The 26,129-nt window shown below is 38.3% G+C and overlaps 3 protein-coding genes across 8 annotated transcripts; 1 reads left to right on the top strand and 2 right to left on the bottom strand.

Annotated features, from left to right (window-relative positions):
- Window positions 1-313: 313 nt before the first annotated feature.
- LOC114360923 (uncharacterized) lies at window positions 314-1,843 on the bottom strand. Its single transcript, XM_028315797.1, has 3 exons — window positions 1,389-1,843; window positions 804-1,143; window positions 314-558 (listed from the first exon to the last, which is right to left on the bottom strand). The coding sequence occupies exons 1-3, from the start codon at window positions 1,609-1,611 to the stop codon at window positions 402-404; spliced, it is 720 nt and encodes a 239-aa protein (XP_028171598.1). The 5' UTR covers window positions 1,612-1,843; the 3' UTR covers window positions 314-401.
- Window positions 1,844-2,320: 477 nt separating this feature from the next.
- On the top strand, window positions 2,321-18,020 carry ash2 (set1/Ash2 histone methyltransferase complex subunit ASH2). 5 transcript variants are annotated; one of them, XM_028315789.1, is made up of 11 exons: window positions 2,321-2,422; window positions 2,529-2,664; window positions 2,738-2,916; window positions 3,076-3,223; window positions 3,645-3,841; window positions 9,430-9,644; window positions 10,810-10,987; window positions 12,265-12,421; window positions 15,312-15,435; window positions 16,654-16,908; window positions 17,785-18,020. In XM_028315789.1, exons 2-11 carry the CDS (start codon window positions 2,576-2,578, stop codon window positions 17,887-17,889), a joined length of 1,647 nt encoding a protein of 548 aa, XP_028171590.1. In that variant the 5' UTR covers window positions 2,321-2,422; window positions 2,529-2,575; the 3' UTR covers window positions 17,890-18,020. The 5 variants fall into 5 exon arrangements, with proteins under 5 accessions (XP_028171590.1, XP_028171591.1, XP_028171592.1 ...); XM_028315790.1 differs by having other exon boundaries at window positions 2,394-2,412; XM_028315791.1 differs by lacking the exons at window positions 2,321-2,422; window positions 2,529-2,664; window positions 2,738-2,916; window positions 3,076-3,223; window positions 3,645-3,841 and adding an exon at window positions 6,418-6,566.
- A 68-nt stretch (window positions 18,021-18,088) lies between these two features.
- On the bottom strand, window positions 18,089-19,168 carry LOC114360922 (bolA-like protein DDB_G0274169). Of its 2 annotated transcripts, XM_028315796.1 has the most exons (4): window positions 19,034-19,168; window positions 18,732-18,934; window positions 18,332-18,484; window positions 18,089-18,216 (listed from the first exon to the last, which is right to left on the bottom strand). In XM_028315796.1, the coding sequence occupies exons 1-3, from the start codon at window positions 19,083-19,085 to the stop codon at window positions 18,335-18,337; spliced, it is 405 nt and encodes a 134-aa protein (XP_028171597.1). In that variant the 5' UTR covers window positions 19,086-19,168; the 3' UTR covers window positions 18,089-18,216; window positions 18,332-18,334. The 2 variants fall into 2 exon arrangements, with proteins under 2 accessions (XP_028171597.1, XP_028171595.1); XM_028315794.1 differs by lacking the exon at window positions 18,089-18,216 and having other exon boundaries at window positions 18,270-18,484.
- Between the last annotated feature and the right edge of the window lie 6,961 nt (window positions 19,169-26,129).

The following is a 26,129-nucleotide window of genomic DNA, read 5'->3' as shown; positions in this document are numbered from 1 at the left end:
GCGAGAGCTCTTTGGCGCGCTGTCTTCGACGAAGTATTGCGCGCGCAGATTTTGACAGCGCGAAATACCTACTTTAGCAGAAATACCAAGCCTTAATTTGTTTTCAGCCTATGTCCAAAGGTAAATGACTCTTTACCTTTGGACATTGGCTATTGGCAGACAATAAATATGACTTGGCGAAATGTATGACTCATAATAATTAACAAACATTAAAAGACAGATTGTATGTATATGAAATTATGTCATTGTATTGTCAATGTAGAGTATGTATGGAAATAATACTGGATTTAGTAGAAATCAATGAAACATTCCAAACTATTTAACAATTTAAAATAATTTATTCAAACCAATAATGAAAACAATGTAACAATTTCAGTTCAAAAGTAATAATTAATAAAACACTAATCATAATCACTATTAATGATCTCTCGGAAACCCTTAATCCGCTGTTCTGTCTCCTTTATGCTGTCTTTCAGATCTTTGTGGATCTCGCTGTAGGCCTTTATAGACTGGTTGGTTTCAGTGAAGATGTTCTGCAGGATTTGTAGATGAAGAATCCTAGAAAAAGAAAACATATCATTTCATATTGCATTTTAGAACAATTATAATGCCATCTGGGGTCTACATAAATTGGATGAAACCTCATTTCAATAAATAATCATGATGCTAGTGCTTATTAGCATGACTCACCATCGAGTCTTAAAATAGCATCCAAAGTGAGAACAAGTCAATAATAAATAGCTTCAATAAAATCACATGAAATCATGGTATTTCAAATTCTCAAGGTTACAGTAAATACTTACTTCGATTTTAAATCCAAAATCCTAGTTTTCAAAGTGAGAAATTCGCTTGAGCTATCACTGAACATAGAAACGTCATTAATTCGGTGGTTCAGCCATTCCATCATCAGTTCCACCTTCTCATTCTCCTGTTCTTTAAGTGTATTCAGCTTTTGGTCTAGACTCTCTTGTAGCTGTTGGACTTGGTTTTGACTGGACTTCTTCTGGTTATTCGTGCTTTGTCTAAGACGTTCCAGTTCTGCCGTGAATGTGGGCAGCTTGTTCTGGATCTTATGAACGATAGCTTGGTTGAGCTCCGCTTGCTCTTCAAAATTTAACTCGGCAGCTGTATTGTGCATAAAGCCTGAAAGTGACAACCAATCTATTATTGAACTGACTTTTAAGTAAGGACTAGCACTAAGTTTAGACTACTTTGTAAGCACATAGATAAAACTTTTAATGGACTAGTAATGGTGATTAATTTACTGCTCCTTTGGCTATAAACTCGCCCCTACCCCTTCTTAGTAATAAGGCAATAAGACGATAGTGGTAGTAGTAAGGAGGTAAGAATCTAGAATAAAAGGTAGAAGTAGTTTATAAAAGGTTTACCCAATAAAGTTGAAGTACTTTCATCAGCAGTACTAAGTTTGTGTAAGCTGGTGTGGTGTGTCAGGTCACAGTCAGCTATGATTCTGTTCACTTTTCCTTTCAACTTCGTAGATAATTTGCCATCAGGCTCACTGCAGAGTTCCTCTATTAACTCGAGAAGGATATTTTCTTGAGGAGTTTTGAGCTCTATGCGTAAATCTTCAGTGCTTGTGACCGAATCCATATTTCGCGAGCCAGCACGCAGTTACTCTTTTTATTTGATTATTTATTTCAGCAGAAATAGTAAATGAAGGTCACAAAACTCACAAAAGCCAAAAAACACACGTAAAACCAAATTCCCAAAAAACAAACAGTCAAACAGAAAGATTCGAAATTCAAACTAAATGTTGCCATCTTCTAATTCTGCTTACCCCTTCTACGCGTTAAAACTAACAGCGCCTTTCTAGTCAGTCAGTCAAAATGAGACATTTCACAATATCGTGATTCGTGATCGCTTTAGATATGATGTCCCATTAGAAGCGGTTGTTATGGCGTAGCATGAGATGAGCACCACAACACAACCCACCCACAAGTATATTCCTTGATTTTACTCATAGAGGTACCAACTACATAATTTTTTGACTTTCAAAGGGATTTTTTTTTATCCTGGCAGCTCTGTTACCATGACAACGATTTTTTTTTCAACTTGACATTTCTGTGATCGTTCAGAAATTATTTGTATTTATCTCGCTATGTCTAGTAACGGTATGCATAATATAACAAATAAATAACGTTAATAATATTATTTGGTCACGTAATATTATTTTCGCCAATGGCATCTTGTCTTGAGCCATAAGCCGTGCGTGCCAGAAAAAAAAAAAAAAAAAAAAAAACTCTATTCGGAGTTTTGTCCAATGAACGGTCAGTTTGATTATGAAACATGTATTCTCATTGGCTATAAAATTGTAGTTGGATTTTTAAATAAAGAATTTCTACTTGTTTGTTGTACTGTGCGTGCTTTTCGTAAATCGACTAAATAATTAAGGTTTTTGCAAGTAAATTTCATTATTTTAATGTTTTTATCTGTTAAAAATGGCTTAATATTATTTATACTTTAGTGTGGAGTAAGTATTTTGTCAAAAATGTTTTCGACATTCTCAGAAACAACAAAGAAACCGAGCGCCGCTGATGTAGTTTCTACTGTAAACATGCAAACTGAATCTCAAAAAACAATGGATAGTATTGATAAAATCGGCAAACACAAGCAATCTGGAGAATCTCAAGGGTCCTGCTATTGGTATGTTGATAAACTTCATTGAATATTAAAATTGACTTGATGGGGTGTAAAACCTTAACCTCTTTTGTTTTAGCGGGAAAGATAGAAATCTCAACATCGCAGAGCTGCTGTGTGCATCTTGCAATCGGTGGTTTCACGAATCATGCATCGGTTATCAGTTGGGGAAGCTGGTTCCTTTCATGACAAACTACTTGTTTATTTGCAAGAACTGTTCACCAACTGGCTTGGAAACCTTCAAGAAGAATCAAGCTCGTAAGTTAACAACAATCAAGACCTAAGATAATTTAGGAATTTGTCTTTTGTTTGTGTTTAAATTGAAGTTTGAAACACAATATAATGTTAGGGATTGATCACTGTTGTTCCAAGAAAGTATAATAAGTTAATCAACATAATATTTTGAATTTCTTACAGCATTTCCTCAAATGTGTCTTACGGCAATAGCTAATTTAAGACAAGAAAGTGTGAAAGATGGAAGCAACAAGATGTTATTTAGTAAAGACCGTGAGATTATACCGTACATTGATCAGTATTGGGAAGCCATGACTACAATGCCTAGAAGGTAACTATTCACTGATTATTTAACCTCTCAGCCCCCAAGCAGTAGCCGGCTACCGTATAACAATGAGGGTTTTCGCGATTGAAACATCCGCCAGATGGCAATGCGTAGACCGGAGGTCCAAATGTTTAAATATTTTTGTCCAAATATTTTTGACATGAAATTGACAGATATGTCAAAATCCACCAATCATGCAGCATTTGGACCTCCCGTCTACGTATTGCCATCTGGTGGATTTTTCAATCTCGAAAACCCTCATTGATTTTGTGACTGGATTCGCGGAGCCTGAAGGATTAAGAAACAAATTGTAATTTTTATTTTTATTCTATTTCAAACAATGTAAAATGAAGAACATCCCAACGGCTGGCCAAAACGTATTATTATTAGTTATATGTATATGTTTTCTAATTTTAAAAACTTTCAGAGTGACCCAGTCGTGGTATGCTACCGTCCAAAGGGCCCTCATCAAAGACATCCAAGTTCTTTTCACGTACGAAGAGGACCAGACTCAGGGCTCCATGTATGGCCTATTCAACATGGAGCTGACTGCGATCAAGCCGAACTACGAAGCGATGATCAAACAAGGTCAGCTCAAAGTTACCGACATGGGAATAGCAACCAGTGAGTTATTTTTGTTGTTTTTTTTTATTTTATTTATGACTAGCTTTCCGCCCGCGGCTTCGCGCGCGTGGACTACATTATCTACATATTTTACGGAACCCTATTTTTTTCCAAAGTAAAATTTAGCCTATGTTACTCGTGGATAATGTAGCTTTCGAATGGTGAAAGAATTTTTGAAAACGGTCCAGTAGTTTTTGAGCCTATTCATTACAACCAAACAAACAAACAAAGTTTTCCTCTTTATAATATTAGTGTAGACTAGCTTTCCGCCCGCGGCTTCGCGCGCGTGGACTACATTATCTACATATTTTACGGAACCCTATTTTTTTCCAAAGTAAAAGGACAATGTTCATTTCTGGCCTGGCGTGGACAAGCTGCTAATGAAAATATGAATTTGCCAAAAATTTTTAATTAATTTTTAAAGTATTCACTTAGTGTAACTTTGTATCAATTTGCCTTTATAAAAATTCAATTAAAATAGTACTTTATGTGATAATTACAACTTCCTGTCTTTAACACTCATTTCAGTGTTGCCAAAATGAATCTTATCGGTAAGAATCGATTCATATCGATTGTTGTTCGACTATGACAATTATTATTTTTTTAAATACGTATTCATTAAAATGACATTTATAAAACCTTTTTAATATTCTAATAACACAACCAAAAATATTTAAATAACTAAATGAAACCTTATTTCACACACACCTCATTATACACCTTATTTCGAGTCATCAAAAATACAATCGATTTTTATATCGATTATTTTTATTCATCACCACATTATTAGCATGGCAACACTGAAAATGTCACAGCTGTTATCTGTCATTCGCTTTGTTTTGTATTTTTCATCGTGTTCGTGAGTGTTGTTTAGTTCTCAAAACCAAGTTTTTNGCTTCTAACCTTTCTGGTCTTAATCAAAAAAAATTTTTTTAAGGACTTGGATACAAAATGATATTTATATTTTGTTTCTTACTGGTATAGACTATTTAATAAATAACAAATTACATGCTGTAATGTCTGTCCACCTCAGGCCAAAGGTCCCATACTAAGTGGGCATAACCCTTTAGCCTATGTTACTCGTGGATAATGTAGCTTTCGAATGGTGAAAGAATTTTTGAAAACGGTCCAGTAGTTTTTGAGCCTATTCATTACAACCAAACAAACAAACAAAGTTTTCCTCTTTATAATATTAGTGTAGATAAAGAGAAACTGTTTAGACTTGACACTCATAAATGACTTTGACACTAAAGTTATTGCTCAGTGATTGACACTCATTAAAAAGGCAAGAAATTGTAATTTCCAATAGAAAAATCCTAATTTCCAATTAATATTAGGTGACTAGAATGTTTGGTCACAGCAGTATATTATACCCCCAAAGTAAGTCTTTGTTTATTCAATTGGTTTTAGATTATGACACAGATACCCATTGAAGGCCCATTGGCCATTGGTTTAATAATTTGAGGCTGTTTGATTTAAACTTTTAGCTTATTTCCTTTTAAATTACATCTATTTGTAAGTACATGATGTAATACTTAAACTTAAATAAACAAATAAATTCAAAATTGATACTATCTTGCCTTTTATATTAGGATATAAAAGGACAAGAGTTGATAATGTATACTATAATCTCTCATGTTTTGTATTTCCTAGCTGTACAAGATTTTTAGAATACAATTCTTCCTTGAGTCGTTAAAGTAATACTTTAAAACTTGCACAGTTCCATGAACTTCTAACAGAAATAAACCTGACTTGACTTTGGTACCATGCAGTTGTTAGTCCTCCCTATAGTGACTACAAGTCTTGAATTTTAGTTATTATTGTTTTCAAGGATACCATAATTTGTATTTCAGTTTCGATTGCTAACAGAGTGAGTACCTAAAATTAAGGTTTAAATTATTTCTATCTCTACTACAAGTTGACTAGAAATTGCAGTGTGGTGTTGTGTAGTGATGGAGAATGAACAAACAGGTCAGGTTTAGCACTGACTTAATTTTATAAGTATCCTGAATTCTTTTTTTATTAACTTTTTTTTTCTATTTGTGCTACTACAATATCAGATTTTTTTGTGTGTAACTGATCTCTTCAATAATTATTTTTTTATGTACCTACTAAGTTGTCTAATTTTTCTGTCACACTTTTCACTTCTTTTCTTTCATAACTATTTTAAAAATTCGTTGTTTGGGTACTTATAAAAATGTTATTGTATTTTATTTATTTAAATTGTTATGGTCCAGCCATTCTGACCTTTATGGTCATAGTCATAGTATAAACAAACACCTTTTAACACGTAATAATGATCTGTACTGTATCTAGGGCAATGACTCACCGTACGTGCTTAGAGCGCTAATGCACCTTTTATGTGATCAATTGGCAGACACAGTCTGGCCAGTATCGTGGCGAGTAACGCATTTTCTTACCAAATCCCCATAACGGAGCCGTCGAGTTTGGATGTGCACCAGAACTGAAAAACTAACGCATACAGCCATATCATGCGCGGTGCACATATAAAAATATATCCAGACATGTACTGAATAATGACATTGTTTCCCGCACAGTGGTGTTTGTAAACACGCCGCACGCACACAGCGCCGCGGCCGTATGGGACGCGGTTGTGTGTTACCTTGATAAGTCTCACATAGGCACCGTCGCTTTAGCGTGCGATTTCTCCTCTATTGATTTTAGATTTAAATTGTTCACTCAATCACCTTGAACTTTATGGCTGGTGAGTTTTTATTTTTTTATTTTTCGGTTTTATTACTGCGACTGTGGAACACCGTTATCTGTTATCGCGTCAGTAGCCTTGAGCCAGTGTTTACCTAATATGTATTAATTGTATACTTACTTATGTACAGTTGAAGGGCGCTCGTTACAGGAAAACGATATGTTCCACTCTTGTTGGTTTTGCTTCACTAATGTTTTCTTGTGTAGACGTATTTAGGTGTCGCGCACCGATGACCGTCTTCATTATCTTATCAACGGTTTGCACCGAAAAGTTCGTTTTACATTGAGTTCAGATATCGGTGAATCGACATGGATAGTAAGTCCTTAGGATATAGCAATTTATTTATTTATATTCAGGCAGTAACAATTAGGCAATTTATTTTTAATTTTGAAGATAATTACGATTGATATGATAAGCGTACATTAAATTTTCCAGTCGAGTCACCAATATTTATTAAAGGCACAAGTTTCTACGCATTAGATAAGTCCTCGAAGTTCTAAAAATAACACGGATCGATAAAATTCCACAGGTCACTGTAATACTTAGCGAATTAACCACAGTCTCTACATCCAGACAGGCTCGAGTTTTTGACTTATTCATAATTTCTAGTACTTATTTAATAGCACAACTTTTCCACGGGCCCTACGCGACATTTGAGTTCGTATTCCCAAAGATGTAAGGTTTAATATGAGATTTTGTCACCGCGTATGATGTCTCGGGTCTCGCATAAGTAATCGTTTCCTTTCCCCAGCGAGCAGTAGCGGTGCATAATCGTCAAGACACGGGTATTACGCATCCATTGTCTTTAGTATTATGTTTGTACGGATTGCCTTTTACCTCACATTGTGGTGGCAGCCGAAGACATGCTGATGTTCATATGTCAACAAACTGTAAACTGCGTAGCGCAACTGGGCGTGGTGTACTGATTTTTAGATGACATACTTATATTTTGTAGAAACTGTAATGCACACTGAACGAATCTCAAGTGTTATTAGCGATCCAATGAAACGTTCAGTACGTGACCTAATTGTTTACCGTCCAATCGACATCAAAAGACTGCTCGTTGTATCGAATAATGTTTTGAACATTAAAAATAACTTAATCAATATTACTGTCGCTCCTCCGTTTAGTAGACGATTCATAGAGCATCGAGGTCACCCGTTGGATCTTATCTTTGGAATATTGACATAGAGCCGAATGAAGTCTTTTGGTTGATTGTATAAGCATTTTGGATATGCTGTAACGTAAAATTACCATAAACCTGTACGTAGAGGAAAAAAGGTAAAAAACGTGTTTATTACTGCTCCAGTTCTTATCGTTTGTTATCGTTGCTACAGTTTTTAAGTATTCAATATTATATTATTATAGTGACCAAATAAATTTTTGATATCTTTCACGCTTTGCAAACAAGTCCATGCACCGGTAGGTAAGTAGCAGTCCCAATAATAACTAGACGTGATAAATCTTAATTGTTTTAAAGTACATTTGCCAAAGACTAGCTGAAAACATTTCATTCACGTTTTTTAAAAGAATCCTACCTTTAGTTTTTTCTTAAAAACACACTCTTTATACGCCGAAGAAATTAGCTGCGAACCTAATTATTTTCCGGTTAATTAAAGTAGGTTGCGATCTACAACATAATAACCGATGCAAGATGTGAAATGCAAAAGCGGACGGTGTCATTTCAACCAGTTGTGGTCCACAATTCCAATTCTCAGAATATACCCTTATTAGCTCCACAAGTTCTGTAGCTTAGTATTCTTGACTTGTCTAAAAGATCCAACTAATAGCAAGCAATCATTGCAGTATTATGCAAGTACGGCTCTTGTTCATTAATTAAAATACCTAATTCAAAAACATTTTCAATTTCAAACTTCAAACTAAAAAAGCGTTTTATTTGTTCTAATGCAGTTTTTACATCAAGAATCGAGATTATATACTTTCTGATTCCATTTTAAGTCGCACTTTACATTTTATAAATAAAACATACCAGCTTGTTCCGCGAAGTGTAAACGTCGGTAAATAAGTAATAATAGCCGAGTAATTTCTTTAAAAAAGTGTAATTTTAATTGTTTGTGGAATTTCTCGTGAAATCATTCTAGTGATTGAAGAGTTCAAAACATAGCGTGAGTCTGCTGGCATATTCAAGAGACGCATAAATTAATACAGCAGCATTTGTGGCGTAAGAACCACAAAACAGTTTTGTGGAAGAATTCCCATTCGCATACGTATTTGTATTCCAAGTCCAATACTCCTAATATGTAATATACTATCGGCAACAGTTCCAGCTACCCATTTGTCATGTCCTCTCGTTCTATCGCAAAGAATCACCATTTGAAGAGCGAGAGAAAAAACGGAAATGGGTAGCTAAAACTGTGGCCGATAGTATGTACTTCCAAATAAGGAAGTTATTGATGAAACATACGCCTCCTGAAATGCATCGTCTGCAACTTAACTTACTGGTAGTTACCACGCGGCGATAACCATAACAGCTTGGAAGCAGTTAGCATCGACAGCTGCTTCAAGCTGTCCGTCTATGGCTAAAATGTTCCATTTCGCCGGTTGTTTCCATCTAACACTTGTTCTACTTAGGGAAGATACGACCAAACAAGAGTACCTAAATATTAATCTCAGAATAAATCATCAGTTTGCTTTTGTCCAGCAGTGGACGTCTTTCGGCTGAAACGAACGAACGAACGAACAAAATCATCAGTTTAGACATATTTCCCATACTGAAACTGTCAATGTGCCAGTTGTACCAGGAGCTATTCTCGGATAAAAGTTTGGTCGAATCGGGCCTTAATAGTTTTATATGGGACGTGTTTCTGTCCCCAACCTAAACGAAAATATTGTTTCTTCCCAGTCCCCCTGGCAGGCAACGTAAAGGGGCGGCAAGGCAAGCGGCGCCCTGCAGTGGGAGGCCTGGATGCCGGCGCCCCAGTTGGCAAAAAGGGGCGCTCGGCCGATCTAAGCGCCCTGAAGCTGCCTTCACATGGGTACCCTACGGAGCACCCTTTCAATAAGGACGGGTACCGGTACATACTGGCCGAACCGGACCCCCACGCGCCTTTTAGACAAGTAAGTAATTTGTAGCAATTATAAGATAAAGTCCGGTCGCCGAGCACGTAGAGCTTCGTCCAATGACCCCAATCTACCCATCCTTTGCGCGTATTATATTGCTGTCGCGCTCGCACACTCACTGCGGCCGGCCGTCGCACAGTCGTGACAGCAATATAATTACGCGCGAGCGATAAGGATGGGTAACTTGGGGTCATTGGACGAAATTCTACGTTCTCGGCGATCGGACTAGTATAATGGCGCCCTGCAGTGGGGGGCCCGCCGGACGCCGGCGCCCCAGTCCGCAAGAATGGGCGCTCGGCAGACTTAAGCGCCCTGAAGCTGCCTTCACATGGATACCCCACGGAGCACCCTTTCAATAAGGACGGGTACCGGTACATACTCGCCGAACCGGACCCCCACGCGCCTTTTAGACAAGTAAGTAATTTTTAGCGAATATAAGATAAAGTCCGGTCGCCGAGCACGTAGAATTTCGTCCAATGACCCCAAGCTACCCATCCTTATCGCGCGTAATTATATTGCTGTCGAGCTTGCACACTCACGAACAGTCCTGACAGCAATATAATTAGGCGCGAGCGATAAGGATGGGTAGCTTTGGGTCATTGGACGAAATTCTACGTGCTCGGCGACCGGACTTTAGTATAGGGACGCCTTGTGGTGGGGGGCCAGACGCCGGCGCCCCAGTCGGCAAGACCCCTTCTTGTTCGGCTGACCAAGACAAGTAATTAGGTTAGGTGAAAAATTAATTCGTTCTGGTTGTTCAGTTCAAAGGAATAAAGATTCCATCGTTCTGCGGTATCAAAAGCTTGCAGAAATCTCCCATTGTAAGGCTGCGTTTCCACCAGGGATGTGCGAGGATGCTTAGCGAGGGATGTGTTTGTAAAGAATCAATAGAAACGCTTCATTTACCTCACATCTCTAGTTGAAACGCAGCCTAAGGCTCGGTTTTCACCAGAGAGAAGATATGTGATTGAATAATCAACCAGAATCCCGAACCGAAGTTTAGAGAAGAAGTGATGTGAAAATAACGAAATCTTATGGTTATTCACATACTTTTCTTCTCTATCAAATACATTCTTTGATAAAAACTGAATCTGACTGAATTATACGTCGTTCTGCTAAAAGCCTTACGAAACCAGTCTAAAGTTGACCTTGTCCATTGCAGGAGTTCGACGAAAGCAACGAGTGGAGCGGCAAACCGATACCCGGGTGGTTGTACCGGTCTCTCTGCCCGGGTATCGTGTTACTAGCACTGCATGACAGAGCACCACAGCTGAAGATATCCGAAGACCGTTTAGCTGTGACTGGGGAAAAAGGATACTGCATGGTGCGAGCTACGCATGGTAAGTTATGATTATGATGTGATGTGATGATGTGAAGCTGATTGATCTTTTCATATGGTTTTGATTACATAATTAAAGGAATTATTACTAGCACTGGTTACTTCTTGTCACTTGCTAACGTGGTTATGATAAACTTATTTTACTGCAGTTAATTAAGAGCTGATTGAGCTCGAATTTAGGGTTGTTTTAGAAATGTAACGTAGTCTAAACATTTTGGGTTCTTTTAGTGCCCTGCGCATTAGGCGGCTCAGCGACGATCTGGCGGCGTAAGGCTGCGTTTCCACCAGATATGTGCGAGGATGTGTAGCATGGGAAGTGTTTGTAAAGAACCAATAGAATCGCTTTATTTACCGAGGCGAGCCTAAGTGTCGGCGCAAATGGGCCTCCGACCACAGCCACCGGTGCAGCGGTGGCCAGAGACGGCGATTTAACACACTTCAACCGACTTCAAAAAAAAGGAGGAGGTTCTCAATTCGACCCGTATGTTTTTTTTATTAATATAATATTTTGTACTAGCTTTCCGCCCGCGTGGAATTTTTCGGTTTTTTATATAACCTATATGACACTCGGCAATAATGTGGCTTTCTATTATTGGTGAAAGAATTTTAAAATCAGTTTAGTAAATCCCGAGATTACCCCTTACAATTTAACAAATACACAAACACACAAACTTTACCTCTTTACAAATTTAGTATAGCTAGACGCGCCGCACACGTGTATCCGGTGGCGGCCACTTGCTACAGTAGTGTCCACGACTCGCCACTATACAAAAAGTGTGTTAAGTCGCCGTCGCTGGCCACCGGAGGCCCATTTGCGCCGAGCCTAATGCACGGGGGCACTAAAAAAGGTTACGTTGGGGGCTTCTTGGCGGGAATCTGAAGCGTCATGTTAGCGGTTTTGTTTTATTTCCTCAAATTCGTGTTTAGGCGACTATTAATGTGTAATAATGGTGGATTATTAACCATTAAGTGTTCGTGAACGTGCATGAGTGTAGGCAAGTGAAGCAAAACAGTGCATCGTGATTCTTCGGGTTCTCTCAAGTTGTCCATAGGAGGTCTCAGTAAAGCACCACAACTTTACTGAGACTCAAAGGGTGGGAAGGGGTATCATCTATCATCCTTCATTATATCATTACTTGATCTCATTTTGTAACTCGTATCACATAAATACTTGAAAATGGCACAAATCAAGTCGACCTCGACGTGTATTGCCAACATCATCAAAAAAAAAAAGAAGGTTACGTTGTCTTGAAACATTTGTCTTTCTTCCAACTGTAGGCGTGTCCCGCGGCAGCTGGTACTGGGAAGCGAGCGTGGAGGAGATGCCTGAAGGCGCGGCCACGCGGCTGGGCTGGGCGCGGCGCTACGCCAACCTGCAGGCGCCGCTCGGATACGACAAGTTCGGCTACTCCTGGCGCAGCCGCAAAGGCACCAGGTAGGCTCCCGGCTGCACTGGCTCTTAGGGGTCATCCATAAAGTACGTCACACGTAAAGAGGGGGGGAGGGGGTTGACAAAGTGTGACATGGTGTGACAAGGGGTGGGAGGGGTCCTAAGTTTCGTGACATAACATTTCAATTGTTTCAAATATTTGATGTAATGTTGATTTCATATAAAAAAAAAATACTTAATTTAAATAGAAATAAAACTAATTTCGGAACTGCTGTTAATTTAATAATTTTTCGATNTTTAAATAGAAATAAAACTAATTTCGGAACTGCTGTTAATTTAATAATTTTTCGATGTGAAATTGCAAAACATGTGACGTCACACTAGGGGGGGGGGGTCTCAGAAATGTGACCACCTGTGACAAGGACGGAGGGGGGGGGTCAAAAAATCATGAAATGCGTGTGACGTACTTTATGGATGGCCCCTTAGCGGCACGACATCAGTAGGCACAAACAACCATGATTACCACAAGGCATACAAAACCGTTTCCATATCGTCGCAGATGACCGCTGTCCCTGCGACGACCAAACCCCGCAAACCTGGGAACACCTACTCACTCAGTGCCCTAGATTCACCACACAAAGATTCGCATACGAAACCTCTTCTCCCGCCTGTTAAGAATAAACCCCTATAATCTCGAAGAAATTACCAGTAAAGAAGACACAACAAAAAGCTTTAAATCTACGTATCATACATTGTTAGCTGTCTAAAAGATTTTAACAAAACTTAAACAATCATACAGTTATAATATCAATCACTGCCTTAATCTACCTTGCAATTGGAGTACTCCACTAGCTCCAATTGCAAGTGCATTCCAATAGCACTTACTAACAAAAAAAAAAACTTCAAAGGTATTATGTAGTGTGTCAGGTCTAGACAAAGTGCACATTATAATCGAAAAATGGTCGAAAGGCCTTTTTGGAGTTATGACAGTTTCGATTCGAATAAAAAGTGCAACTTGTCTAGGGGTGCAGGTATGTTTCTTATGGCCTTTTGCTACCAGGGAAATGCTATCAGGGAACAGGTCCAGTAGACGTAGTGTACGAACGCCTGGATACGGAAAAACCTGGCTGCTGGTAGTGCTTGGATACGGGTCGCGCGGAAGCGTCTTTCCGTTCTATACATGGCCAGAACGCACCCATAGGAAACTGCTCGTGTATATTTCGGAGTGCCTGTTTGTAAATCTGTGACTCCAAACTATACACGAATTTTGCGTACTGATCGTGTATAGTTTGGAGGAGCTTAGTAAAAAAAGTCATCTCCAAACTATACTCGATTAGTTTCTACTACACCACTTACACTTGACTAGAGTGTGTTTAGTTGATATTGATTTAGTAAATTTAGTAAAATTACATTTATTTGATATTATTACATAAAATATTATTATTTTACTGAATCTATAATAAATCTAGATTTTTAACACTATTGTAAGTGGTTTTTGAAATTAAATTGATTAGGTAGATTTCAAATTAAATAACAATTTAATTAATATGAGAGAGAGTGAGAGAAGAAAGTTCAACGCGCATTAAATACAATATTATGCGAGACTTTAAATGCTAGGTTTGTATTGTCGGCCGTTTGGTGTAGTGGTTCGAAGTGGTAGCGGGTTCGATTCCCGCACAGTACAAACATTTGTGTGCATGAACATATTTGTTTGTATTGGACTGGGTGTTTTCTATGTATAATAAGTATGTATTTACAAAAAAAAGTATTTAATTATGTTTATATCCGTTGTCTAGTACCCATAGTACAAGCTTTGCTTAGTTTGGGACTAGAAGCGCAGTGTAAAATGTCTAAGGATATTTATTTATTATTTATTTTATTTATTAACTTTTATCTCAAGAACAAAATCATTTTGACATATTTCCATACCTACAATTGGTGAAATATCAGCCCCAAAACAAATATCTTTTCTATGGCAGAATAAGAAACACCAAAAAATCCTTTATCAAAACAATGACACGTGTCGTAAGATGATTCAATGTTTAAAGTAGACACGCAGATATGAATTAATCTATCTATATAAATAAAAATGAATTGATGTTAGTTAGTCTGATTAAAACTCTAGAACGGCTGGGCCGATTGAGCTGATTTTGGTTTTAAAATGTTTGTCGTAGTCCAGGGTAGGTCTAAACGGTGAGCAAATACGCGCGCGATATTGTTTTTCTGTAACAGACAAAATTCCACGCGAGCGAAGCCGCGGGCGGAAAGCTAGTATGTAATAGAAAGAGAGGTCAATAAGTCAAAATGACTAGCATGCAACTACTCGCGTATAAATTGTAATCACGCACTTATTACAATACATACATGATTAGTCCGTATGCGTACTGGCGATGTATATTTTGGAGGAAGATAATTGACCTAAGTCACTACAAAGTATACGCGAGCAGTACGCAGCGTATGCGTACTGGTCGTGTATAGTTTGGAGGAGCTTAGTAAAAAAAGTCATATCCAAACTATACTCGATTAGTTTCACACCCTTGCGTTCTGGCTATGTATAGAATGGAAAGACGCCGCGCGGAAAGTGTTTGAGGCAGACCTTTGTCCAACATTTGATAGTTTGATTGAAAGTAACGAATAACTTTATTTTGGCATAGTGCTAGACCGGCCGTTGCAGGAAATTCTTGCGGTAGGCCTTTGTCAAGCATTTGACATCTTTTGATTGAAACTAGTGTGGGAGTGTGAAACAGGACGCAAGAGTGAGTGAGAAGGAATGAATGAGTGAGTAATTAAGAAAGATGTGATTTTGGAAGAAAACAGAACAGAAGACGATTGTATAATGACGGAGCGAGGGTTTATCACGGAAAATTACAAATACAGCTGGAGAAATACTACCGCCTTTTAATTCCTACAGCTTGAATCATTTTTATGCTACCAGATTCCACGAGTCCCGCGGCAAGCACTACAGTTCCGGCGGTTACGGCGAGGGTGACACGCTGGGCTTCCTGGTGCGCTTGCCAGACAGCCGCCGCGAGTATACGCCCAACACTTACAAGGACCGCGTGAGTACCTACCTGCTCTCCAGTAGGCCTAGAATGCGAGCTACGATAAACTTTTATCGAGACGATAAACTTTTATCGAAACGATAAACTTTTATCGAGACGATAAACTTTTATCGAGACGATAAACCCATACATGCGAGCTACGATAAACTTTTATCGAGACGATAAACCCATACATGTCGTTTAAAATCCGATGATTTTATCATCGATATGAAGCAGCAGGCTCCACGACGCACGCGGCAAGTAATAGCGCTCACGTTCACAAAATGTATGCAAACGACACACTCAAAAAATTTAATCGTTTAATATACCTACAGCAATCTCAACTCGTTTAGGTTTGTTTCACGCGGATTTTCTCACGCTGCGGGATATAACACAAAGACAATGCCGGAAATTGGCGTCTTTTTTTTTTCGCGCGGCCATCGACCAAACTTTGTTTTTTGATTACAAAATAGTGTAATAAACCAAACTTACTATGACATTATACCTCTAAACTCAGTCTGAACTGAGTTACGAGCATTAGAAGTTTGATGATTTTCATACTAGATTTGCTTTTTGCGCGCAAAGTTTTGTAAGAAATAGCAACAAAATAGTGAGATTGTATGTGTAAACAAACAATACCATCCATTAAAGGCTCCAGACATCAGTATGGAGCAGAATCGGCGCAATAAAAAAATAGCGCAATATTTTGTTGCAATTTCTTACAAAACTTGCGCACAAAAAGCAAATCTAGTATGAAAATCATCAAACTTCTAATGCTCGTAACTCAGTTCAGACTGAGTTTAGAGGTATACATGCCGTAGTAAGATTAGTTTATTACACTATTTTGTTACCAAAAAACAAAGTTTGGTCGATGGCCGCGCGAAAAAAAAAAGACGCCACTTTCCATACAAAATCTGGCATTGCCATTTGAGGTGTAGTTTTTTGTGGGTTGCATAACGGTACCGCACTGGGGTCACCCTGCGTTCATTGTGCGTTTATTATAACGATTTACTATGAAATTGTTTTTGCGAACTACACGTCGATACCTGACGAAATGGCGCAGAACAGGCCAGTGTCGAGATTCTTATCGTCACAGGTAGCCCAAGAATTATTGTGGGTCGTTTTATTTTCAGCGGAAGCGTGAGCAAATCCACAAGACACTAAAAACCGTCATAACATCGTAATATCCAAAACGCAGTCGACATTCACCTCATAAAACTGTATTTCCTATTCCAGCCTCTAGTCAAATTCAAGAGCCACCTCTACTATGAAGATAAGGACAACATCCAAGAATCTCTGAACAATCTCAAGCCTCTCCCCGGCAGCAAGATTTACTTCTTCAAGAACGGCGAGTGCCAGGGCGAGGCATTCGCAGATATTTACCAGGGATGCTACTACCCGTCTGTGTCGTTGCATAAGAACGTCACTGTTAGCGTCAACTTTGGCCCCAACTTCAAGTATCCGCCTCCGATTGAATACAACTATCGACCGGTGAGTATGCTAATCGTTCGTTCGTTCGTTTCAGCCGAAAGACGTCCACTGCTGCAAGCGGCGCAGGACCGGTCTTTGTGGAAATCCTTGGGGGAGGCCTTTGTCCAGCAGTGGACGTCTTTCGAGTATGCTAATAAAGCCCTATTTTTCAAATAGGCCCAGAACACATGGTGAAACGCAATTGCAACGAAACTGCAACTTCTAGTTACTTTTGAGTTGCATCTAAGTTTCTGCCATAGATTCCGTTGAAAGACCACACACGCGACCAGTTTGAAACCGATTCGATTTGAAATGAAATTGCAATTGCGTTTCACCGTATGTTCTTGGCCATATGCTACGACTTTGGCAATGCATATTTACAAGTTCTATTTACTATAGTATGTCTCGCAAAACGGCGTGCCTCTCGGCATAGGATTTCTAAGAGTGTGCTATTTATAAGAAGAAAACCCGGTTCATGGATGATTCAAGGGATTCAAATACAAAAATTGGACACTAGAATCAAACCTATCATCTTAGACAGCCCGTTTCCCATATCTCGTAGCTAAAGTTCAGTCTATCTTATAAGTTGTAACCTACCTAATTTTTGGGCATATAATGCGCCATCGTAAAATTTGTTTCTTGCTATGCAAAGTGCAATACGCTGTCGCGAACTTTGGATCAAAAATCCTACTTCCTAATATTATAAATGCGAAAGTTTGTATGGATGTCTGGATGTCAACATGTTTGTTCCTCTTTCACGCAAAAACTACTGGAGGGATTTTGATGAAACTTTACAGTATTATTGTTTATAACCCAGAATAATTTATGAAAATTTGTGACAAACTAAATTTCACGGTAAAGCAAGTAAATTAATAAAAGGTGACTTTTCAATTTCAGATGTCCGAGAAAGCAGAAGAAGCTATATGCGAGCAGACCATGGCCGACCTACTATACCTTACCGAGAAGGAGGGCAAGCTACGCCTAGACAACTTCAACCTCTGATACAACTAACACCGTTCCGGCGGTGTGTGTGACTGGACACTGTGTGTGAATGTGCTGGTGATAGTGCTGATTGTGTATGAGTAAGAGTAATTATGTATGTATTAATTATTAAAGAATATTTTACAATTCTTTTTAGAGAATTTTATTTATGCAATTTATTTTAGTCCCTCAATACATGTAGGTAGCATAAAGTAACAACGCCCCCAACACACTTGCGCTAAAAACAAACCTATTTTGATACTCGATGTCGATACCTACTGTAAATTGCAATTTAAGACGTTTGACTATTCCATCAGCTCAATTTCTAGACAAAGTTGGTGTTTCAATCTAAAAATGAAAAGATACATTAGGAATTAAAAGTTGCAGACTTCCATAAAATAAACAATTTACTGTTCTAGTACATACATATTATTATTAATTAATAATTCTAAAATTAAATAACCTATTATTTCCCAAAACCACCTCTGCAGTTAGGACTGCTCTCCACCACTTTGTCACTTTCGTCCCATTGCGTTGGTGTCTTGGCTACGATGGATAAAGCATGGACTCCGGTCTGCAGTTCTTCTTTGAGAAGGTCATTTACTAGTCTGTGTCGCTGAAATAAAATAAATTCTAGAATAAAATCAGAAACAGCATTTTTTCTGATGACATTTTATAGACAAGATATAGCTTGATCTGTCTACAAAATGCACTGGAATCTTAGATCTTACTCTTTGGGCATGTTATGTGAATCGGCAAGGATATTCAGGTTTTTTGCTAAAGAGGGCCCTTATTGGCAGAGTTCAATTTATGAAACAAAACATGATAATACATCTCTTAAGCTTTAAAACCACTATAGTTACCTTGATCAATGGCAAGCCGTCGAATTTATCAGATACGACTACAACTTTGAAGTGCGTCTCCGCGCCTTTAGGCACATTATGCATGTACGACTCGTTTATAACATCCAGATGTTTCGCTTCTAAAGCCGACTGCAGCTTGCTTCGAATTGTACTTTCCACTACTCCTGGTACTGACGACATCTTCCTTGTAACATTCAGGGAACCTGAAGTAGTTAAAGTTACAAATTAACACTAGAATTACGCACAAATTATGAACGTTTTGATAACCTTCTGAACTATTGTAAAACGTAATTGAATTTTACCCAATCGTAATATATTTTGCATAGATTTAATGCCTCGCGAAATCAGCACCATATGAAATATTTTTAATGTATTTTTACTACAAAAAGTAAAGTTGCTCAAAAGAAAACAGTAATCAGCTGTGCAGACCGCAAAATGTCAATGAACTGTCATTGTGACATTTTCAGTGACATTGACGTTTTTGCATTGCGTTCAAAAATATTTTAATGTTAAAATAACGTAACCGTTACATGGTATTTTTGAAACGAATCAGTCTTGGAGAGGGAAGGAAGAGGAAGCAGCGTTTACTTAAAAAACATTACTTTACAACATTCATTTTTTAAAATTAATATTATCAAACAATCAAACTTGTATGTTTCAGCTGTGGTTTCAAAATATGCGTGCAGTGGTGGACGCACGCTACCATAATTTTTCAAAGCAAATAAAAATATTTTCCGTCCAGTCAAACTATTCCCACTTCAATACCCAATTCCCACACAAAAATCCACAGAGGCGCAGTGCGAGTTTATTAACTGTTGGCCACAAATATTGTTTTTTCCTTTGTAGTATTATTTTATTATTTCTGCCTCCGAATCATAAAATGAAAACTACGCTAGCACTGTCGTTGTGTCTACAAATAAAGTCCGGCAAAATATCGAGCTTCACAATTTTATTGGATTTGACGGATTGATTTTTCATTCGCCCATACGAGCACGGAGTTTGTTCCCCTTACTATTCGCGTGATGTATAGGGTGATAAAATAATAAACGCTTTTCTTTTTCACTTTGCGCCCTCTTTGCAGTATTTTTATGTTGGCCTTAAATGTTATAGGTTTTAATAATGATAGTTATTGGGTACTTTAAGTAGGTAGTTAAGTATGGAATTATTTTAATTACTAGCGGCCGCCTGTGACCTCGTACGCGTGGATCCCGTTTTACCCCCTTCATCTATCTTACGCGGTTTAGATTTTTTCATACAAATGTTTTTTCCCGCTAACTCCCATTCCCGTGGGAATTTTGAAATATCCTGTTGTAACTAAGCTTTAAGTTTACTATGGTACCTGCATGCCAAACTTCAAGCGTCTAATTTAAGCGGTTTAGATTTTTCATAGAAAAGGATTTTCCCGCTAATTCCCGTTCCCGTGGGAATTCCTCAGTATACTATAACCTGCCCAGGAGTATGAAGAGTAATTGTACCAAGTTTCGTTAAAATCCGTTGAGTAGTTTTTGTTTCTTTAAGGAACATACAGACAGACAGACAGACAGACAAAAATTTTACTGATTGCATTTTTGACATCAGTATCGATCACTAAATCAGTTAATCACCCCCTGATAGTTATTATGAAAATATATTTCATGTACAGAATTGACCAATAGATTATGATATTGAACAGCACTACGAGAAGGGAGCATAATAAATTACATTACCACAGGTTTTAGCTCAGAGGCACTTATCATGCAAAACAGAACTGATGGGGCATTAAGGTTCTTCAATGAAGGTCACGTGCCGGTAAGCACAGCGTAGGACGTTCAGTTCAACAGTGAACATCCTGTGGCTGAAAAGATGAATAAAGAAGGTATGCGTTGATTTGGTTATTCGAGTAACTGCTTAATTACTATTTTTCTGCGAAAGGGTGAATTCTTTTGGGTTTTCGGCAACGTGAGAGACAGGCAGGTAATATTTTGTATCAACCGTATTCTGAAATATTGTAGAATAAATAAATAGCCTAGACACGCCACAATAAGGCAGATATTGCCGGCATCTTAGAACATAAGCCAGTCATTCGCCTGCAGCCGGCTGTTCCGGCGCGCGACACTGCACTATTTCCATGAGCTTACAGTCCTAGAGACAAGCCTCAAACAAATACTTTTACGTAGATTTTTTTAAAGTTAGTTTAGGTATTTTAATTTATCATCAGCAGATGCGTAAACGAACCAAAGTCGCTGACATAGCCCGACGTATTAGCAAGCTGAAGTGGCAATGGGCAGGGCACATAGTACGCAGAACTGACGGCCGATGGGGCAGAAAGGTTCTGGAATGGAGGCCGCGTACCGGAAAACGCAGCGTGGGACGTCCACCTACAAGGTGGACCGACGACATCGTAAAGGTAGCAGGGAAGCGCTGGACGCAGGCCGCTACCAATCGATCAACATGGAAAGCATTGGGGGAGGCCTATGTTCAGCAGTGGACGTCCTGTGGCTGAAATGATTGATTGATTGATTGATTGATCAGCAGATGCGACCGATTAAAAGGGTTACCTGCGTGGTTTGACGAAGTATAAAATACTAAGTAAACTTCTCCTAATAACAGTTTTGCGTAAGTAGCTATGAGTAGTAGAAATTGTAAATGTAGAAATCGCATTATTGAGTGACGTTAACTTTGAGTTAGAAGATAATCTACCAAGCAAGGAAATAATAGTTCTTATCGGATCAATCTGATCAACTTCCTTTGCCTTGATAAACTTGGAAATCTGTTGAGTGTTTTGAGCCATCATCATAGGGTCATTTTTCATTTCTTTTGTTACTTTTTCGTTATTTAGAAAACATACAGCTTATTCTTTGCAATATACAATTTATTTAGGGGACTCTCTCTTATAAACCAGAGGCTAATGGAGGATTTGGCCTACACTCTACGCTTTGGCCAGACAGGTTTGAGAGATCGTACTATGATGCTACTACTATCAAACGTTACAAAAAAATGCACAAATCCATTGATGCAATATTGAATTTATTGAGTTAGTAAAGTAGGAGCATGTCTCTAGGACTAGCCAGCGAATTCCGTAGCAGCCCGGCAGCTGACAGGCGGATATTGAAACCACACGTGCTCCGTGCGTGGTGCGCGCGCGTCGCTTACCCCACATCTTTATCTAGGGCGGTTGGATAACACGCTAGTTTTGTTCCTCTATTCTAGACGATAATCAAGCCAACTCAAAAAGGTTCTTATATTCGTAGATAAATCTTATAAATGGAGTTAAGATTAATGGTTTTTAATAATTATGTTCATTGGTGCATTTAGTATTCTTTGCGTAACTTTTTATGCACGTAGCCAGGAGAGATAGCTGGACTTCAAGATAACTCTTGTCTATTTACCCTGTGCAAAACATTTGAATGGCTGCAACTACAGTTTCTACTCGAATTTAACCGAATGAGATTGAACTTCCTAACCGCTGTACGAATGTGGTACGAAGGTGTTCACAATTGCCTGCCCATGATACGGCATCGTCGTGCGAGCGATCGTTTAAATCCCACTTACCTGTTTATTCGTTTCGGCCGCAACTAACAATAAACGCAATTTAAACGTGCTCGACTCAGCCAGTCAGGGTTGCTATGTTTTTTAAAGTTTCTGAAATCAAGTGTGTTTATTTATTTTTATTTCATTGTCAGGTCCATGTGGGTGGACCAGTTTCAGGGCAATTCATTGAATAAACTTGTCTTGTAACGATATACTATCAGCCAGATTTCCTTACTACTTAGTTGTTTAAAAAAAATAGGGCATAGTCTTGTACCTTATCTTTCATTTATCTATGATGGCCTTATAGACACCGTATTGTAGTCATCAACCAATAATGCACGTCGTAATTAGGTATTGTCATTTTGTCTACTAATCTAATTTTCTAATAAAGATCTTGGGCTGCAAAAATTCCAGACATTTCCAGGTTCCAGAAGACTCTGGTAGGTATCCTTGTTCAACCCTGGAATTAGTCGCGCTTGTGCAAGCAGCTGTAATATCCGCCGCGGCTTCCCGCGGAGCGCTGAATATATTGTACGCTTACATCCGCTGCTTTCACACCTTTTAAAACCATCCGAATGTTTGTTACGATGATCCTGGTGAACAGATAGGTACAGTACAGGTATTTGATACAATGATCTTCTAAACGTAATTCTTTTTAATGGGTGGAACGTCACGCTTCACTTCCGCCTACCAAATTGACCTAATACGAGTATTAATTAAGTTAGAATTTCCAAAAATTCTAAATGTGATTTAACTAATAATACTTACTTTATGAATGTTAACACAAATTGTGTCCCTGAGTCGTTGGTCAGTTTTATAGCTCTCTGACTGTCTATTGCTTTTGCGACTCTACATGTGCGTTTTGTTCTATGTCAAAAAAGATTTAAGTAGCGAAACCATGAAATTGGTGACATGTAGGTACTTTAGTGCACTTTGTTTTTGTTTACCCCTTGCTTGGGGAGCGTCGGCCAAGCTGCTACACTATGAGATACCAGCTCCGGCGATATTTCCGTATGACCTGAAATATTTGCGCTGCTTGATACCCAAGATTTTTAACCTAGATCCTTAATTTATAAGAATGGTCTGTTCCGTGAAATATGCTATGTTTTTGCCGATCCTGTACCTGTATTAATAACTGTTTCAATGTATTCTTTTTACAAAACGGAGTATCAAACATTTTTTTTGTACCAGCAATAAAGCAAAACATTATTCTTAGTCTGCAAGACCACCTATTTCGCTGGATCGCTCTAAAACAACACGAAGTTCTACATAATGATGATTGGTGCTGACAGAAAAAGTGGGGTGTGTAAGGTATATCTAATATTTTCTCCATAAGTCAGCCCTCTTCAAATAGTCTTCCCTGTTCCCCAAAGGAAGCAGATACATTAGCTCTTCGCTTGTATCATCGATGCTACTTGCGGTCCCCGATGTGCCCACGTTTTACATTTGTCACTTTAGTATTATATTTCAATGGCGCACTCCGTAAAAGGTGTTTTCATAACACGTAATGGATTCAAATCGATCGTCTCGGACGTAGGGACAAACGGAGAGAGGTAGGGCTGATATTTTGAGAAAAATCAAGTAAGAGAAATAAAGAAATAAACTAATACAGAGAAAAATAGTGAAGCACTAAGTATAAATAAAGTTCAATGGCTAATACTTCAACAAAAGAAGGCATATGCAGTATGCACACGGTAATTTCTAAGGCTGGGTTGCACCATCTCACTTTAACTTTTACAAACGTCAAAAATCTGTCAAACTCCATATAAAAAGCACCGGTTACCGTCATAGTTACCGTTAAAGTTAGGTGGCGCAACTCAGCCTAATTGTATCAATTTGCAGCAATTCGTAGAGATGAAACGTGCCCAAATTATTCTAACGAAACGATTGTAAGTACCAGTTTGTTTAACCCTTTCAGTCCCAACTATGTGGGGGTTCACATAGTTGGGAAAGCAGGGTTGCTTATTAAGAGTGGCGGTACATTTTTAAATTACTACCTATAACTTGACGCCTGAGTGGCTCTTCCAAAAATCTTCAGCAAAGAAGCAGTTTCTGGAATTTCTCGGCGCCTGAGACAGCCCTGAGTTGACCGCTGTCAAAGTACATAAATACATCATGGCTGGAGGCAGAAGCCAGGGCGCGGCATTTGCATTGAGGACCGTGTTAATGGACTGTCCTCCGAGAGGCTAACCCGAACCCTTGTGCCATAATCCATCAAAGTGGGAAAAATAGGTACGAAACACTTTAGGAAGACTTTCAGTAAGGCGATTCATTTCACATGAAACAGACCTTAAAATTTTGAGACACTGAAATATAAAAACTATGTATTACTATGTAATATAATATGTATAAATTAGTAAGTATAGATAGGTCTCGGGGTAAAGTGGATAAACGGGTAAACCGTCTTATGTGGGTCTCCGCTCTCTCCTAGCCCGAAATTTTGGTTCCCAATAGGTTTTACTTTCCTTTACTTAACTTTACACCCACAAGGTAAATCGACGACATCATAAAGGTAGCAGGGAAGCGCTGGACGCAGGCCGCTACCAATTGATCAACGATCAACATGGAAAGCATTGGGGGAGGCCTATGTTCAACAGTAGGCGTCCTATGGCTGAAATGATGATGATGAGGTTTTACTTTATTCATTATCAATATGAACGTTTACATTATGGTTTTGTAATAAATTATTGACCTATTAAGTACCTAAGTATAGCTGTTAATCGCTTCTTTAGAAAATTATTGACTTTTGCAGTTCCTTTATTTGTATACGTCTTGTTTCGTTGTCCTTTTTGACTACGTTATGGCTGCTTTCCGAGTTAAAATAATGCAAGGATTTATGTATTAAGGTATCTTTATCAAATCAAAATCTACAACGAATTTACAAAGGCACTTGTTGATTACCTTGATGACTCTCTAAGAGTATTTTCCGACCTGTTTGCCTTGAAGGCACTTAGGTAACGCCTGAATTGTCTAAGTAAGCTCTTTACATCAGTGATCAAGTGACTTTACTACCCTTTGTGTGATTAACGCGAGCTTTACGCTAAAGCTCAGAATTCCTATGAATTCTTGCCCCATATTATCAAAAAGTAAGTGCTCTGAAAAGGGCTTAAACCCCTAAAACATTAATCAAGAATTGAATTTGCTAAAATATATTTTATGAGTTAAAATAGAGAATGACTTTCGCCTGGCAAAGTTTAATTTAGAATGAATTCATCATAAAATAAAACATAATTTATGTAGTTAGATAGGTACCTATTACCTATCTACGTTCTATTTCTTTTTTTTTGAAAATTTTATGGAGTAAAGTACGAATAAGTAGGTACCTAGGTAACTGTTATTTTCTCATTTTCGCGTAAATGATATTGAAATATGTTAGTAAGTAAACTTACCTATTTCATCAAGTTTTTATTAGTATAACGTGAACTAAAATGAATACTGGAATAGGGATTATTATGGAAATAAATATCGAAAACAAAGATATAAAACAAGGAAGAACAAAGGCAGCAATAAATTACGAATATTTAGATACTTATCTTTTTATTACGTCTCGCCGGGGTGTACAGGAATTGGCTTGTCTCCAACGTGGCCTACGGGTTCATGTCAATAATCTTTCCCCTTAATATTTACCTTTTGTACCATAGAATTTTCACACTTAAGTACATTAAATGAGGGATTGTACAAGTAAGTGGTAAAAAGGAAAGTCCGAGTGAAGGGGATGGAAGGTTCAACATTGTTTTCAGGAAGAATTTGTTGTAAAGCGATTTTTTGTGTTGAAATGGGACGCAAAGCCTCGTCGGATTGATAGAGAATTCCAGATGCATATCATGGTTCATTAATCCTGACACCAGTGTAACTTCAGTAGTTAGTTTGCAACGCACCCGACTCACC

Source organism: Ostrinia furnacalis, unplaced genomic scaffold, assembly GCF_004193835.3.
Source record: "Ostrinia furnacalis isolate ACB-3 unplaced genomic scaffold, ASM419383v2 OfSCF5287, whole genome shotgun sequence".
Lineage (NCBI taxonomy): Eukaryota > Metazoa > Arthropoda > Insecta > Lepidoptera > Crambidae > Ostrinia > Ostrinia furnacalis.
The sequence above is the reverse complement of the archived record's forward strand: the minus strand, read 5'-3'. Positions and strand labels throughout refer to the sequence as shown.